General features: G+C 40.0%; 1 protein-coding gene across 1 annotated transcript in view; it reads left to right on the top strand.

Annotated features, from left to right (window-relative positions):
• L3MBTL4 (L3MBTL histone methyl-lysine binding protein 4) overlaps positions 1-16,235 on the top strand; it is a 391,255-nt gene that overhangs the window by 289,780 nt on the left and 85,240 nt on the right. The window contains exon 16 of the mRNA XM_058677030.1: positions 6,975-7,045. Within this exon, the coding sequence (XP_058533013.1) occupies positions 6,975-7,045 (71 nt within the window). The remainder of the gene's footprint in view (positions 1-6,974; positions 7,046-16,235) is intronic.

Genomic DNA, 16,235 nt, shown 5'->3' with positions numbered 1-16,235 from the left:
ACATTTCATATAATGTCTGACCCTTAGTAGCCACTCAAACTAAATAGATTTTGAGAAACCTCTGCTGGCCAGGGACAGTGGTAGGCACTGAAACAGTGTCAAGTAAGGGCCAGCCCCACTTCTTGCTTCCAGCATCCCCCTGTCCTTTGGTCTGTGGTGCATAGGGATAGCCAATGTTTATGTGACTGCTGCATGTAGTGCTTGAATTTGCTCTTGTGGGAAATGTCCTCTCAAGAAGACTGTACACTGCTAAAGGGAAGGACCAATGCTCATTATGCTTCACTTTTTTTTCTTTGTTATTATATATAGGTTCTTCTTATGTGTTAATTTTGTGGATTAAATTATATACTTTTCCTCTTAGAAGCTCAGTTTCTTCACATTTAAAGTAGACACGAATGTGAGGATTATAAAAGCTTGTAAGGATAGGCACATGGATACAGATAAATACCAGACATTGGTTTGGGTATACATCTATGACCATGCCTGGTATGCAGTAAAAACTATTGAAATAGTAGTCCCATCACTTTTTGTGTTCTCATAAATTTACTAATTTTAAAGTCTTGCATTGGGCTAGTATTAACTTTGTATGTGCTACACATCTCTCTATCAAACATATGAATTTAGATCTTTATTTACTTAGTGTGAGATAATCCTTAGCATCTGTGAGTACATTAAGCCCATTAATCAAATGAACAATGACCATGACACCAACAACTCAGGTACCTGGAACTAAATGGGGATGGGGATGGACGGGGAACTCCAAGGGCATTTAGAAAAGCTCCCCTCAATTGTTGGACATGTGTAGACAATGAGATACTGGACTGTCTGACATTGTCTGTACCAGCAATGTTGGAGTACACTTAAATAAGAGACTGTTAGAATTATGATTTCTTATGAAGGACTACACTATTTTAACAAAATGGAAATAATCTGATGGGGGTGGCAGTTTGGGGGGAATCCCAGCCTGTACAAAATTGTACCACACAATTAAAAATTCAAAATAAAAATATATTAAAACTGAAAAAAAAAAGAAAACTCCTCTGCTTTCCACTTCAAATCAGATTGGAGCCTCCAGCCAGGTCTGACCACCTGTGAGATAATAGGAAAAAACTCAAGATTAGCCCAGCTTTTACCAAAAAGAAATAAGCAAAGCAAAGAAAAGCAGTTGAGCTCTCTGATTGCTAGGGCACAGCTCTTCCCACTAGCCTTTAACCCTGCCTACCCCAGAAATAAGATTGTGTCAAAACAGATTTGGTTTTGGGCATTTGGAAAGCTGAATAGCACTTGTCCTGCTGAGGTCAGGACCATGGCATTTGCCAGGTTTTGAGGTTAGACATATTCTTTCTCTCATTTAACTGAGAAAACATTGAGAAAGGCACTGCTCCCAACTCTGGGGACACATCAATGTACAAACACATCAGTGTACAAACACAAACACTGTCCCTCTCAATCTTCTACCCAGTGAGAAGGAAATCGCCCAAACTGGTGAGTAGCAGCCTGGTATAGAACCACTCATTCATTTAGCAAGTGTGTGAGAAGCTGCCATTGCTATGATGCAGTGTGTTAGGTTTTGAAGACATGGAGGTAACCAAATACAGATGGAAGAGGGAAAGGGAAAAGAAACCATAAATGTAAAGAAAATCACAGGTTATGGCAGGTGCTGTGAAAGAAGAATGGAGGGCTTGATGATGGTAACATACAGGATGCCCTTAGCAGTTACCCATAACAAAACATGGAAAACAGAAACAGACCCATATCATTAAGGGGAAAACATGTCTGTCGATTGGTTTGAAATGGATCATGAAGTGAGTTCTGCCAGGGTCAGGCCATTGGCTCAGAAATATAGAGAGAAGCTGGGATGAAAGCCAAGGATGCAGCCCTCCTCAGCTCAGCCCACCTTTCGCCCTGTGGCACCGCCGAGAAAAAGTGTCCTGTATTTCCCAAACTTACAGTTTTGCTAAAATCTTGTGAAATAATCATCGTATGCTTTACCAGGGTCTTAAAATATTTTTCTGAGCTGATTCTCTTAAGGCCCTTTATAATTTATTGTGCATCCCTGAGTTTCTGGACTCGTGCCTTGGCCCAGGCCCTTAGTAATGAAATGCGGAGGAACAGTGTGTCCTGCAGTCTCCATGGCTCCTTGTAGAGAGGAAGTGTGACTGTTCCGCACCCAGAAAAACAAAGCTCAGCTGTCTGAGCACCAGCAGGCCCTGCTTTTTCATGTACATACCTAACCTGGCTTTGAGATAATAACTACCCACTCATTGTAAATAGTGAGGTTGAGACACTTCACATGCTTTTTTCTTGTTTCTAAAGAGACACTTGTTTGTCATAAGAAAATTTAAAAATACAGATGAATAAAAAGAAAATGGATTGCATTAATAATTCTCATGTATTTGTTAAATAGCGTAATCTCTGTGCTTGTAAAACTGTGATATAGTGCCCGCCTTCACCACTCAAGCAGTGTACAGGTGTCTGTGATTTCCTCTCCCCAACTCCTAACTGACCATCCTGGTGCTCACATGTTATCATGTGCTCTTTCTTTTTTGTGTGTGTCCCATCTGTGTAGGTACATGCACCTGCACATAATAGCCCTGCTTTAAACATGTCTCACACCTGTGTTCATCAGCAGTGTACTATCTTGACTATAACAGTATAGCATTAATAAATGGCCACGTCAACACGTGTGAATCTGTATATTACTCTTAATAATAGGGTCTTACTCCGCAATGTGGACACACTTTAACTCATTCAGCCTGATCGCTTATTGATAGTTGGTTTTCTCTATCATTCTTTTTGTAGTTGCAAAACAAACTATTTCATACACTCAAGAGCATCTTAAAAAGTCCATGAGAAGTAAAAATTTTTTTTAAAGATTTTATTATTATTGGAAAGCCGGATATACAGAGAGGAGGAGAGACAGAGAGGAAGATCTTCCATCCGATGTTTCACTCCCCAAGTGAGCTGCTACGGCCGGTGCTGTGCCAATCCGATGCCGGGAACCAGGAACCTCTTCCAGGTCTCCCACGCGGGTGCAGGGTCCCAAAGGTTTGGGCTGTCCTCGACTGCTTTCCCAGGCCACAAGCAGGGAGCTAGATGGGAAGTGGAGCTTCTGGGATTAGAACCAGCGCCCATATGGGATCCTGGGGCATTCAAGGCGAGGACTTTGGCCACTAGGCCATGCCGCTGGGCCCGAGAAGTAAAATTTAAAGATAAGTTTAGTTTGCTGCTCTCTGGGGAGTCAGCCAGCAGATAGAGGATCTTTCTCCTCCCTTTGCTTTCTCTCTGCCCCTCTGCATCTTGAAAGTTTTTCCAAATGCCATATTTAGAGTTTCCTTACTATTAGTTTTCCATGAACTTTTTGAAGATTTCTTTCATATGGGCATAGACTTCAAAAATATTTTGCACTCAAATCAACTTATCCTTTTCTTCCCTTTTCCATATGAAATTTCTATGTTGATCACTGCATACTGATTCTTTATATTGCCATTTTTTAAAAGATTTATTTATTTATTTATTTGAAAGAGTGGGAGAGACAGAGGTATCTTCTATCTACTATTCACTCCTTAAATGGCCGCAATAACTAGGTCTGGTCAAGGTCAAAGCAAGGAGCCAGAAATTCCATCCAGGTCTTCCACACAGGTGGCAAGGACCCAAATACTTGGACCATCATTTGCTGCTGTCCCAGGTGTATTAGCAAGGAGCCAGATTGGAAGTGGAGCAGCTGGGACTTCAACCAGCCTTCCAATATGGGACACCAGTGTCACAATTAGTGACTTTACACACTGTACCACACCTCCAGCTCGTATACCACCATATTTGAAGACATTTACTTTTTATTTACAGACTGAACATGCTGTATGAAACCTTTCAGTTGATAAGAGTCTCACAAGTCCTTGACCCATTTTGATTTACTCTAAATGAATTCATCTGACCAAACATACATGCATCCTGGGAAATGGGGCTTCTGCAGGTCTGACAGTTTGTCCCCAGCTGTATTTCTCATTCCACACCCTGCAGCTTGACTAACTCCCCCCACTCTCTACCTTCCCCAGACCACGTCCTAAACCTATAGGGTCCTCTGTCCTTACTGTAGTGAAGCTTGTGGCAGACCAAGTCCAAACCCAGCCCTTCCTGCAGTCTTGGACTAACCTCTCTCTCCTGCAGCGCTGCCTCCTGCCCTCATTGCGTCTCTCTTCCCGTCTGCCTATGTGGAAGGTGGAAGTGTGTGTGGTTTCCCCCCAAAAGCTTTCAAAATCATACTGAGTGCAGCACCCACAGACAGGAAAATCCCAGAGAAACGGTGATGGTCTTGGAGGATTTGCCTAAAAATAAACGGGAGTCAGAGCCCTGTGGTTGTCTTGTAAGAATTTAGGTTGTCATCCTGAATTCTGGCTAACACAGTTATTAAGTGAAAGAAAACAACCCCTTGCACCAATGCATTTTGTTATCAGGAATCAGTCCCTTTGTTTCTAGAACAGGGGTCACAGCCTTTACTGTTAAGAGCCAAAGGGCAAATATTTTGAGTTTGGGCAGCCATAAGGTCTCTGCTGCAACTACTCACCTAAGCCTGGTCTTGAGAGCAGCCATGGACAGAATGAAAACGAGCGCCCAAGGCTGGGTTCAATGAAATTTTATTTACAGCAGGAAGCAATAGGCAGGATTTGACTTGTGGGCTGAAGCTCACCAATTGATGTTCCAGCAGACAAGCCTTAGTCAAGTTCAAATCCTGGTTGGTCAAAGTCACTTGCTTGTGACATGTCACAAACTTCTTATCCTCTCTTTCTTTCAACACATAAATGTGGGAATAACCTTCATACATTAATCTCTTCATGCTAAGTGTCAGATTCAGGGCCTAGCACTTATTGAACACGGGCATGGTAGTCACTGATACTATCCTGTGAATAGGGAGAAATGTGGAAGAATCAGACAATATGCAGCCTCTCTTCCAGCTGGGAGCAGCACCCAGAATTAGTTGTAGCACCTGACAAGTAAAAAAAGAAAAAAGCACCACTCAGTGAATTTATTTGATTCATTTTGAATTTGTTTTTAAAATCCTCATTGAAGATCTATAAGGTAAATGAGGCCTTTCAATTTTAGTTTTGCAAAATAGAACTAAGATCTTCATTGACATATACTATTAAAGGGATACTTCGGGATGGTTTGAAAAGCAACTCTCAGATTGAGTAAAGATCACCCAAGGGTTTTCCAAAACCATGTGAGAAGAACTGAAATCGCTTGTCCTTTACTCCATGTGTTCTTTGTAAAACAACTGCACTGCCACTTAGCACTTGTGTGGATGCTTCCCAGCATTCCCTGTGTCCCCGGGGCCTCACTGCTGACTGTGTCCCCCAGGGCCTCACTGCTGACTGTGTCCCCAGGGCCTCACTGCTGACTGTGTCCCCCAGGGCCTCACTGCTGACTGTGTCCCCCAGGGCCTCACAGATGACTGTGTCCCCAGGACCTCGCTGCTGACTGTGTCCCCCAGGGCCTCACTGCTGACTGTGTCCCCCAGGGCCTCACTGCAAACTGTGTCCCCCAGGGCCTCACAGATGACTGTGTCCCCAGGACCTCGCTGCTGACTGTGTCCCCCAGGACCTCACTGCTGACTGTGTCCCCCAGGGCCTCACTGCAGACTGTGTCCCCCAGGGCCTCACAGATGACTGTGTCCCCAGGACCTCGCTGCTGACTGTGTCCCCGGGGCCTCGCTGCTTCTGAGTGAGTCCTCTCTGTAGATGCATGCTTTCCCAACAGAACAATAACAGATCCTGATTGGATCTGTATCTGTGTGCATACCTATATAGGTGTAACAGAAGACACATATAATAAAATCTTATCTGTTGAAATGTGAAAAAAGTCCACACAGTTTTATGCATTCCTATGATGTATAGTTTTTAAAGTGTTTTTTCTTTTTTGTTGGGTTGTTCTGATTAGACAGAACTAGCTAGTGAGGCAACTACTGTCCTTTTTGCAGATTGTAAGCTACAACTCTGAGCATTTCATTTTCCACCCTGGGTCAGACCTGAAGCCTGGGACCCGAGGCCTGGGGGCAGACCTTGGTTTTTGCCTTTTATATTGAATGTCTTAATGATGATGAGATAAATAGAAGAGGCTTCTACCAAGGCGTGCACACTTATGTAACACAGCCAACCACCACAGATCTTGTCCAAGTCATGTCGCTTTGTAGATGGGGGAACCACAAGAATAGGTCCTTCCTTGTCCATGTCTGGGACTTTTCTGTGAGCATAAGATGAGGATTGATTCCCAAATGCAAATGAGAAAACACATGTGCAAAATAAGGTATCAGAATTTCATTAAAACCCTAAATATATATATATACGGATGACTTAATCAATTATCTCAAGTTCTGTCTACCTAAAATTAATTACCAGGTAATTAGTGCTCCTGGAAAAGTTTCAATTTAGAAAGTTCCCTATTCATTATGAAGTATGAACCTCAAGTTTTAATAAGGTTCCATGAGGAAAGTTACAAAATTAGGTCTTACTGAATACTGCAACATTTTAAAAGTTAATTAATTCTCTGACATTCAGACAGTGTAACTAAATTACTTCATAGAGTTGTTTGAGTACAATGTCTATAATCTTCTGATTAAAATAATAAGCATTAAAATCATCAGCAGCAATTATTATTTACCCATCTACGGAAGTACCACCCTCTTCCTAATCGCATCTCAGGAGCTGCAGAGATCATCTCCAGAGGATTCCAGAAAGGTTCTGCTACCGTGGAATGGGAAACAGAACTCTGAAGTTTCAGTTTTCCAAGTCAGAGTTTCTGAGCAAAAGTGTATTTTTTAAAGTCTTGAGCAGAAGGAAACAGACCGAGGCTCTGCGCTGCGGAGTAGCTGCTAATCCCTTGTTTACCCTGTGCTTTCTATTTAAATTTGTGCTGCTATCATGATTTATTTCTACCTCGCAGGATAATGAATCTAGATTTTATTTCTCTTCTTTGCCCAGACTTGTACAGCAGGCAAAGTGTTTGAAAATCAAAGAAAAAGAAGATATTGACTTGGATAAGCTCTTCAGAGGTAAAAACACAAACACTAGCAAAACTGCAGAATCTATTTTTTGTTGATCAGAATGTCTTCTGTGCTTGTTTGGTTTATACTTCCAGTAGGAAAATAGTGGAAAGAATACAGTTAGAAGTCAAGACACCATGCTGGTTCCAAGAACCCTGTAAATCATTCGTTCTGTGGCTTCAGTCCTCTCCACCTTAACTGTCTAATTTTTAAAGTTAAAGGGCCAGACTCTGGTCCCTGCCCATGGGAGGACACATTGAAGTCCATTGAAGCCAGAGTCTTGTTGGTGGACCGTCCCTCTGCCATTTGCAGAGGCCGTGGAGGGAAGCCATGAGTGCTAAGAGGCTGGAAGACGCCTCTTATTAGTGGGAACAGTTTAACCGTGAGAGATGTGATTTTGTTGGACCACATGTTTGTCTTGAGTTAGGTTTGTTTCCTCTGAAGGTTAAATACGGGCTGAGTGTTGGGGTTGGGTTATGTGTAAAAGGCAGTTTTCCCATGGCTATGCTATTATCGTCTGAACTTTTTCATTTGGTCAGGTGAAAACAGTGGTGATTCGTGATTGCGTTTTGCATCTCCTGCTACAGTGGTTCTGTTGTATCTTCCAGAATACAGTGGAGATCTGTTAACATTCTTGAGAAAAGGACAACTCATGCTTTTTGCTGCTAATTTGGGCAGAGGTGTAGCACAGTACTCCATTTCATCTCCAATTCAGTTATCCACTTGACTTGAACAACAGAAGGACGCTGTTGGGAGTCATGAACATGAGGGCTGTGAGGTCTTGGAGCAATGCGGGGCCCCTCAGCTGGGTTCATGGGATGAAGCTCAGCTGGTGGTAGGAAGAGCTCTCAGTTCCACCTCCGCCCCTGGGGTGAGTGGCTTCTCCTCAGAATGTGAGAACAGCCTCATTATGCACCTGCGTGTTTCTCCTTCACCAGAACTGCTCTCAACTATCAGTGGAGCTGAATCTTGCTTTCAATAAGATATATAACTGATATTTTAGAAACCGCTGCATATAAATGTTCTCATCTGCCACACTAAGCTGAAATTCTGTAAACAGCCTGTTTTGGAGCCATATAAGAAGCCTTAAGAAAGTGTCAGTGTTTTAATTCCTATTTTGACACTTTGGAAAATATCTTCACAGAGTAATTATGTATATGTTCCTGTTAAAAAAAGAAGATACACAGTTTTGCTGTTCTCATAGTAAGAGTAGTAATGAGGCACATCCAGACAGAAATAGAAAATACCAGTAAGACGCATTGGCAGGGTGTGAACGGTGGAATCTCTCCCAGCCTGCTCAGATGCACTGGCTCTTTCCAGCATCCCTTAGCCGTGTTTCTGCCCACATGCATGTACTGCTGCCTTCACTATGCTCTTCCATTGGAACACTTCAGTTTCGACATCTGTGGCAGTACAGATGCAGGAACTGGGGCAGCTGTCTGGTGCAGAGTGCCACCAGGGACCCACAGAAATTTCAGAGGCCACGTTCAACACTTGTTTTCCAGACTGGTCTTTTGTCATCCAGAGTCATTCTTCCTCATATGCTCTAATTCCCATTGTCATTAAGCTCGTTTTCTCTGTTATTACTGTGACATTTCATGGTGACGGCATTTCCCTTTTATTTTTCTTAGACACCTAAATCTTAGCATAATTTCCAAGTCCTAATTTTTTTTCAAATTTTTCTATGTTGGTCTGGGCATTGATTTAAGTAAATAATGCCATCATTAATTAGAAGTCTTTTTCTGTTTTAAAAGAAGAATGGGTTAAAATGCGTTCTTTGTTTCTCCTATGAGGGAATACCTTACACCTTGGGTTTTGAAAGTTGTGTTCGTATGTGTCCCTGGGCATATGTAATTTCTTTTTTTCATACTTTGAGCATAGTTTTCAGCTCTAATATGTAATCATCTTCACTTCCTAAAGCATTTTATTCACAGGATTTATGCTTGGCATTTGTAAGTCCTTTAAAGCTACTCATTATTTTCAAGTGTAATTCTTAAGGTTTCAACCTTCTTTCATTCTCAGAGGAATGTATAAAATCAAGACTGAGTGACAGAAGTTTTAAATTACTTCATTTGTATATAATTCTATCAAGAAAAGTGATTATTTAATATTTGGTGTGAAATTGACAGAAAAGAGTTGGAGTTTGTCTTACAAATCTTAGGGTTTGCAGGTAAGCTCGCTGAGTGTTGTAAGTAGGACATGACCAGTGCTGCTTGCCCTTTGTGCCTTCTGGTAAGTAGAGTGATTCACGGACACAGTCGCATTGCGCACAGCTGCTCCAGAACAAAATCGCACCTATGCGTGTGCCTTGGGTTTCTCCCTCTGCTCAGTCAATGTTTCACAGAGAATGAAACAGAATCTGCTTTTTGAACACAAGTTGAGGAAGAGTAGTTAAAATGAATTTGCATTGATGATGAAAGATCACTCATCCAAGGGTTGGCAGCCCCGGACCCAGAGCAGCTACAACTTGTCTTCTTGATCCACCTACCACTGCCATTGTCAGGGCTAGTGCATCGCCCCACATCAGGGCAGGCCTTTGGGACTGGGGAATGACCTGTGCACATTTTATAAGTCTTTATTATTTTGTGTATCAAACACCTATCTAATACTTATTTTTTAAACATCCCCAAATTTCATTAAAAGTAAAAAGTTAAAATCAGTATAAACACTCTTAACAAACTTTATAGATTTATTTTGAATATAATAATTTATATTCTGTAATCTTATTCAATAGAGAATTGTATCCTCATTGGTGATTACATTTGGTGATTATTATTCATGTACTATTTATTGATGTGTGAGATTTATTAAGTATATTTGCCAGTTTCACTTTTTATTGATTGATTAATTTATTTATTTGAAAGCTGGGGAGACACAGAGAGGTATTTATTTACAGAGGGGTGTTTATTTACTTCCCAAACGCACCCAACAACCAGGGTAATGCAAACACCAGACAGGGTTGAGCCTGGCTGAAATAAGTTCAGAAATCAATTTAAGGCTTCCATGTAGGTGGCTGGAACCCCGTTAGTTGAGCCATTACTTGCTGTGTCCCAAGTTACACATTAGCAGGAAGTTGGAATTAAAAGTCTAGAACCCAGGCACTGAGATATGGGTGCAAGCACCCCAAAGTCTTAACTGCTGCACAAAATGCCCATTCTTTCTTTTCTGAGTAAACCTGTTAGCCAAATGCAGAAGAGACTCTACTCAGTCACTACCCAGCCAAGGAACAAAACCTGATCCAAGCCTGCCTCCTGACAGTCGTTTACCTTGGTAGCAGCTGTCCTGACTTGTGCTAACAGTTACATTTACTCTATTTGGAACACTTTATCAATGCAATATCTGCTTAATGATTTTTTAATGTAACTTCATGATTTTTTATGTAACTTGTTCTACATTTGTGAGATACATTCAACTGGATTGTGAGATATATCCAAATAAGGGTTTGCTCATTCCACTCCTGCTAGTACTCAACTTGCTGAAGATACCACAATTTACCATTTCAAGGTTGGTTGTTTTCAGTTTTGCATTCTGGCGAGTGGTGCCACCGTGAACTTCATAGTACGTAATTTGGTAGCTATGCCTGTGCATTTGTGCAGAGCAAGCATCTATGAGTGGAGTTTCTGAATAATTGGATTTGCGTGAGTTCAGTTCATTTGCCAGTGTCATGTTGTTACAGAGTAGTTTCCCTGTTGCTTTCCTGCCCACATCATATGGAACTGTAGTTCCTCCACATCTTTGTCAATAGTAATTTTTGTCCTTTTAATTTTAGCCATTCTTTTGGGCTTACAATAGTACTTAATTATGCTTTTAATGTTGTGCTGTCCTGAGGTCTAAGGAACATGAACATGTTTTCATTTTGCTGGCTATTTGAGTACCTTCCTTTGTGAAATATTTTTTCTGCTTGCCTTTTCAATTGTGTTTTTCTTACTCAGAAGGACTTCTTCATATTGCATGTGAGCTCATTGTTGGAGAGATAAGATTTATTTTTTCCACCCTTTTAGTAGTGCCTTGTGATTCATACAGATTCAGAATTTTAATGTAGTGCATCAATTATTTCTGTTTTGGTTAGTACTTTTAGTGTCCTGTTTAGAATTATTGCCTATTTCATCTTCATAAAGATGTTCTTCTATTTTTATTCTAGGATTTTTAAAAATTCCTCATCATCTAAATTTAGAATTCATATAGAACTGATTTTTAATATATGGATAATGCAGGAGTCAATATCACCATTTTTGCTATTTTTAAAATGAATATTTGTTTATTTATTATTTGAAACTCAGAGAGAGAGAGGGAGAGAGTCTTCCATCCACTGATTCACTCCCGAAATGGCTACAGTGCAGGGCTGGGCCAGGCCAAATCCATGATCCAAGAACTTCATCCATACTCCTGTATGGGTGTTAGGGATCCAGACACTTGGGCCACTTATTCTGAATTTCCCCATGCCATTAATAGGGAGCTGGATCAGACGTGCAGCATACAGGAAAAACATTGGTACCTGTGTGGGATGCTGGTATGGCACAGGGTTGCCTTATCTGCTGTGCCACAATGTTGGCCCAAGATTCACTTTTTCTACAACTATTTAGTTGATTCAGCACCATTTATTAAAAAGTCCTTATTTTTCTTCTTATGTGGAAGCATCAAAGTTTTTTAAATCAAATAGCAATATATGTGGATCTGTTTCTGTACTCTGTTGTGTCCCATTGGGTTATTCCTGTTTCAATGTCATGCTGTCTTAGGTAACATAATTTTATATAATAAATCTTACTGGCTAAGATTATCACTCTTCCAATTTTGTTCTTATTTGATAATGCCTTGACTATTTTTATCCATTAACATTTCTTGTTTTTAAAATTTATTTATTTATTTATTTAGCTAGTTAGTTGAATTAGTTACCGAGATCCTTTATCTGCTGCTTGTCTTCCCCAAAGATAGATATAGGAGTTTCCTGTAGATCGTCAATGTGGCTGCAGGGTCCCAAGCATTTGGGCTATCTTCCACTGCTTTCCCAAACACATTAGCAGGTAGCTAGATCATAAGTGGGTTAGCAGAGACTAACCAGTGCCCATATGAGATTCTGACATTATGGGCAGTGATATAACCTGCTACACCACAATGCTGGCCCTATCCCTTTGCATTTCTATGAGTTGAGAAATTTACACCCAAACACGCACACACACACACACACACTACCTTCTTTTCTGGCTGTAGGTAGAATTTCTTTGAATCTGCAGAGCAAATATGTTAATGGACATGTTCTAATTCATGAACATGGTATATCTTCAATTCAATTGAATATTCTTTCATAATTCTCAGTAATCTGAGGTTGTTTCCCTAAAATAGAACCTCTAGCATAATATTGAAGAGATGCAACAGCAGCAAAGTTTCTTTATCTTATTTTCAGTGTCTGTGGGAAATCATTTGTAGGCTTATTATTAACTATGATGCTTGCTGTAGTTTTCTGTAGTGGATAGGGAAATTTGCTTCAATTTCTAGGCTACTATTTCTATTTTTATGAATGGTAGAAAATGTTATCATGTGCCTTTTCTGTTTCTATTGAAATGATTTGATTTTATTTCTTCTTTATTCTGTGAATACCTTGAATTACAAGGATTCTTAATGAAAATTTGGGTGAAGTACACCATAAATATGGAAACATGTATGGATTACACTTGTATTAATAATTGTTTTTTTGGAAAATGAACATCCATGTACCAGCAGCTATTTCAAAAAATAAAATCAATGCTCATTTACATGAACAGGTAGAGCTCATCTGCATGCCTCCAATCTGCATGAATTCGTGTTGCCTGGAATTTGCTAACAGCAGATTAGGTTTCAGTTACTATGTCATGTTAAATATGCGTGCAAAAAGTGTTAGTTCTTTGCTAGCTGTTTGATAGTAACAGCGGATCTCATCAGGTTCAATTGCCAGTGATTTCCTGGTTTCAAAGTCTGTTGGTAATTGGCCACAGAACACATGCTGACAGCAAGGCATTTACTGTGTTGCCTGCCTGCTCCCAAGTGATAAACCCACATGCTGTTTTACAAAACCGGATATGGTAAAGAGGAAAATGCCCCAAAAATGTGAACATACAGCAAAGAAAGGAAATGGTAAACACAGGAAGTGGAAAATGAAATCAAGTGTAAGACATTTATTTAAAAAGTATCTGGCCATATCAATGTCTGCTTTGCCACCATTCAAGACTCTAGATATGCATCCAGGGATGAGTGACGGCAAGGTCATTGACACAGTAAGGAAAGTGGTTGTGACACACAGGATGAAGATGTCCCACCAAAGCCTTATACAATAAAGGGACTCTCAGATATTATACAGTATTACAAGTGCAAAAGATAAAACACTAGAAGCAGAGCCAAACTTGGATAAGGAGTTGTTGGTTTACCAAGCCTAGAAGAGATACTCCATACCACAGTTATTGTATAGAATTAAAAGTAAAGAAGATGAGAAAAGCTATCTGAGCCTAGAGGTTTTAATATCAACAACAACAATAATATGATAAATACATTTGATTTTTTATAACTGTATTAAGTAAAATACAAAAGTGTATGTTGATACCTGACAGCATAATATAAAATTATATATTAGGTATAAAATTATTATTAGGAAGAGTTTTAATTTCAGGTTCCATCTATTTAATGAGTAAAATCCTCATAATTTTAAAATTTCTTCTTGTATTAGCTTCCCTAGGAATTTGGTTGTTTCATTTGAATGGTCAAGTTTGTTACTACAAAGTTGTCCCCAACCACCTTTGGTAGAGTCGTCCAGTATCTATAAGACAATGTCCTTCTTGATTCCTCAAATAGGATCATTTGTGCACTTGTCTTACCACTGTTTCCCACCTTCTCTTATTATCTGTTTGTATCTCTTTTTCTTGATTAATCTTGTTAGAGCTTATCCATGATTTCAATGGATAATAAGACCAACTTTTGTCTGTGTTAATATTTGCCATTGTGCATTGTTCTCTCTGTTCACAATTGTTGTTATCATTTTTGTTGCCATTACTCTGCCTTCTAAACTCTTCGGATCTATCGTGATTTTTTAACTTCATTAAATAATTGCTTAGATTATTTAAATTATTTTCTTAAAGATTAGTTTATTTTTATTTGAAAGGCAGAGTTGCAGAAAAAGAAAGAGAAATAGAGATCTTCCTTGTTCTGGTTCACTCCTCCAATGACTACAATGACCAGAGATGGGCCAGGGAGAAGCCAGGAACCAGGAGCTTTAAGGGTGGAGATCTGATCTAACTGTGGCAGCTAGTGGGTCTGTAGGTCACTCGGGGAGTGCCGGCGGAGGGTGCTTCTACTAAGAGGTTGATGAAGTGGAGTTCAAGTTTGGATTGGGTCTTGCTCTTCTCCCTCTTTTATTGTGTGATTGTGCCTCTACACTTACCATGACAAGCCTGACCTTGAGCTAGGAGGTCACCCAATCTTGTAATCTCCAAACTGTAAGCTGTACTAAATATTTTTATTTCCCAAAGAAGCTCCTCTTAGATATTTTAAGATAATGGAAAGTAGAATAATTTACCTGTGGTTTTCATTTTTCTATTTTCTAAGATTTGTTTATTTTTATTGAAAATCAGATTTACAGAGAAAAAGAGAGAGAAAGGTTTCCCATCTGCTGATTCACTCCCCAAGTGGCTACAATGGCCAGAGCTGAGCTGATCTGAAGCCAGGAGCCAGGAGCTTCTTCTGGGTCTCCTATGCAGATGCAGGGTCCCAAGGCTTTGGGCCGTCCTTGACTGCTTTCCCAGGCCCCAAGCAGGGAGCTGGATGGGAAGCAGAGCATCCAGGATATGAACTGGCACCCATGTGGAATCCCAGTGCATGCAAGGTAAGGACTTTTTTTCCCCCTTTTTTCAAATTTTTTATTAATTACATTGCATTATGTGACACAGTTTCATAGGCTCTGGAGTTCTCCCAACCTCTCCTCACACTCTCCCCTCATGGTGGATTCCTCCACCTTGTTGCAGTATTACAGATCAAATTCAGTTGAGATTCTCTCATTTAAGCATATACCAAGCAAAGTCCAGCATCTAATTGTCCAGATACATTCAATGGTTTCTTGGGGAGATCATCTCTGGTCTGTAGGTAGAGCTGGCAGAATATCATCCTGATCAATTAAAAGCCCCACCATAACATCAGCAACAATTTGCAACATTATGGAATTAATTGTCATGGTATTGAGTAACCAATCTGTTGAAAAAATGCAAGTTCTTAACCACATCCTGTGCCCAAGTTCAGTAGAATTATGTTTCAGCGCTATAGACTGCTAAAGGCAAGTACTTTAACCACTAGGCTACCTCACTGGGCCTTTGTAGTTTTTATTTTTTAATTCCAATCTGAGAATAGTAGTCTTTTACATTTTATTTTGTTAATCTGTAGGTCACAGAGACAGATAGATCTCAACTGCTGGTTCACTCCCCAAACGCCTGCACTAGGCATGACTAGGCTAAACTGAAGCATGGAGCTAGAAGCTCAGTGTGGGTCTCCTGCATGTCAGGGATCTAGCTTCATAATCCCTAATCCGTCTGCTTCCCAATGGGTATATTAGCAGGAAGGTGGATTAAAAATGGAGCCATGAATCAAGCCCAGGCACTCTGATAAGGGATATGAACATGTTGACAGCTTAACTCACTGAACCAAACGCTCACCCATAATAGTTTATTAATAGTTATTATGTACTGCTGAGTTTACTATTGTCTTGTTTTCTATTTTCCTTAACAGCACTTGTTATACTTTTTATATTGTTTTTACTTCTTTTTGTTTTTACTTTTTATATTAACCAAAATGTATTTTAGTATATAATTTTCTCTCTGTTAGCTTATTGATTGTGCATTTTCAATTTTCTTTTAGTAAATACTCTAGTTTGATATAAAGCACAGCCTTTTGTAAGATGATTTTCCTCTGTATGAAAGAATCTTTTGGATCTTTGAAGAATTTCTTATTTTCTTTTCTGGAGAAGTCTTTCTTATGCTTAAACTTTTGAAGAATACTTTTGCTGGTTATAGAATCCTGGATTTGGCAGTTTCGTTTCAGACTTCAAATCAAGTATTACTGTGTCTTATGATTCTCATTGTTTTCTTTGAGGTCAGCTGTGACTTCATTGTGTGTCTTGAAATAAGTGTCTAGTAATGTGCCTGCCTTCCTCTGGCCGCCTGCAGGAGTCTCCGTTAGTGGTGGTTTC

Source organism: Ochotona princeps, chromosome 18 (genome assembly GCF_030435755.1).
Source record: "Ochotona princeps isolate mOchPri1 chromosome 18, mOchPri1.hap1, whole genome shotgun sequence".
In the NCBI taxonomy this organism is placed as follows: domain Eukaryota; kingdom Metazoa; phylum Chordata; class Mammalia; order Lagomorpha; family Ochotonidae; genus Ochotona; species Ochotona princeps.
This window is presented reverse-complemented; position numbering and strand designations above follow the sequence as displayed.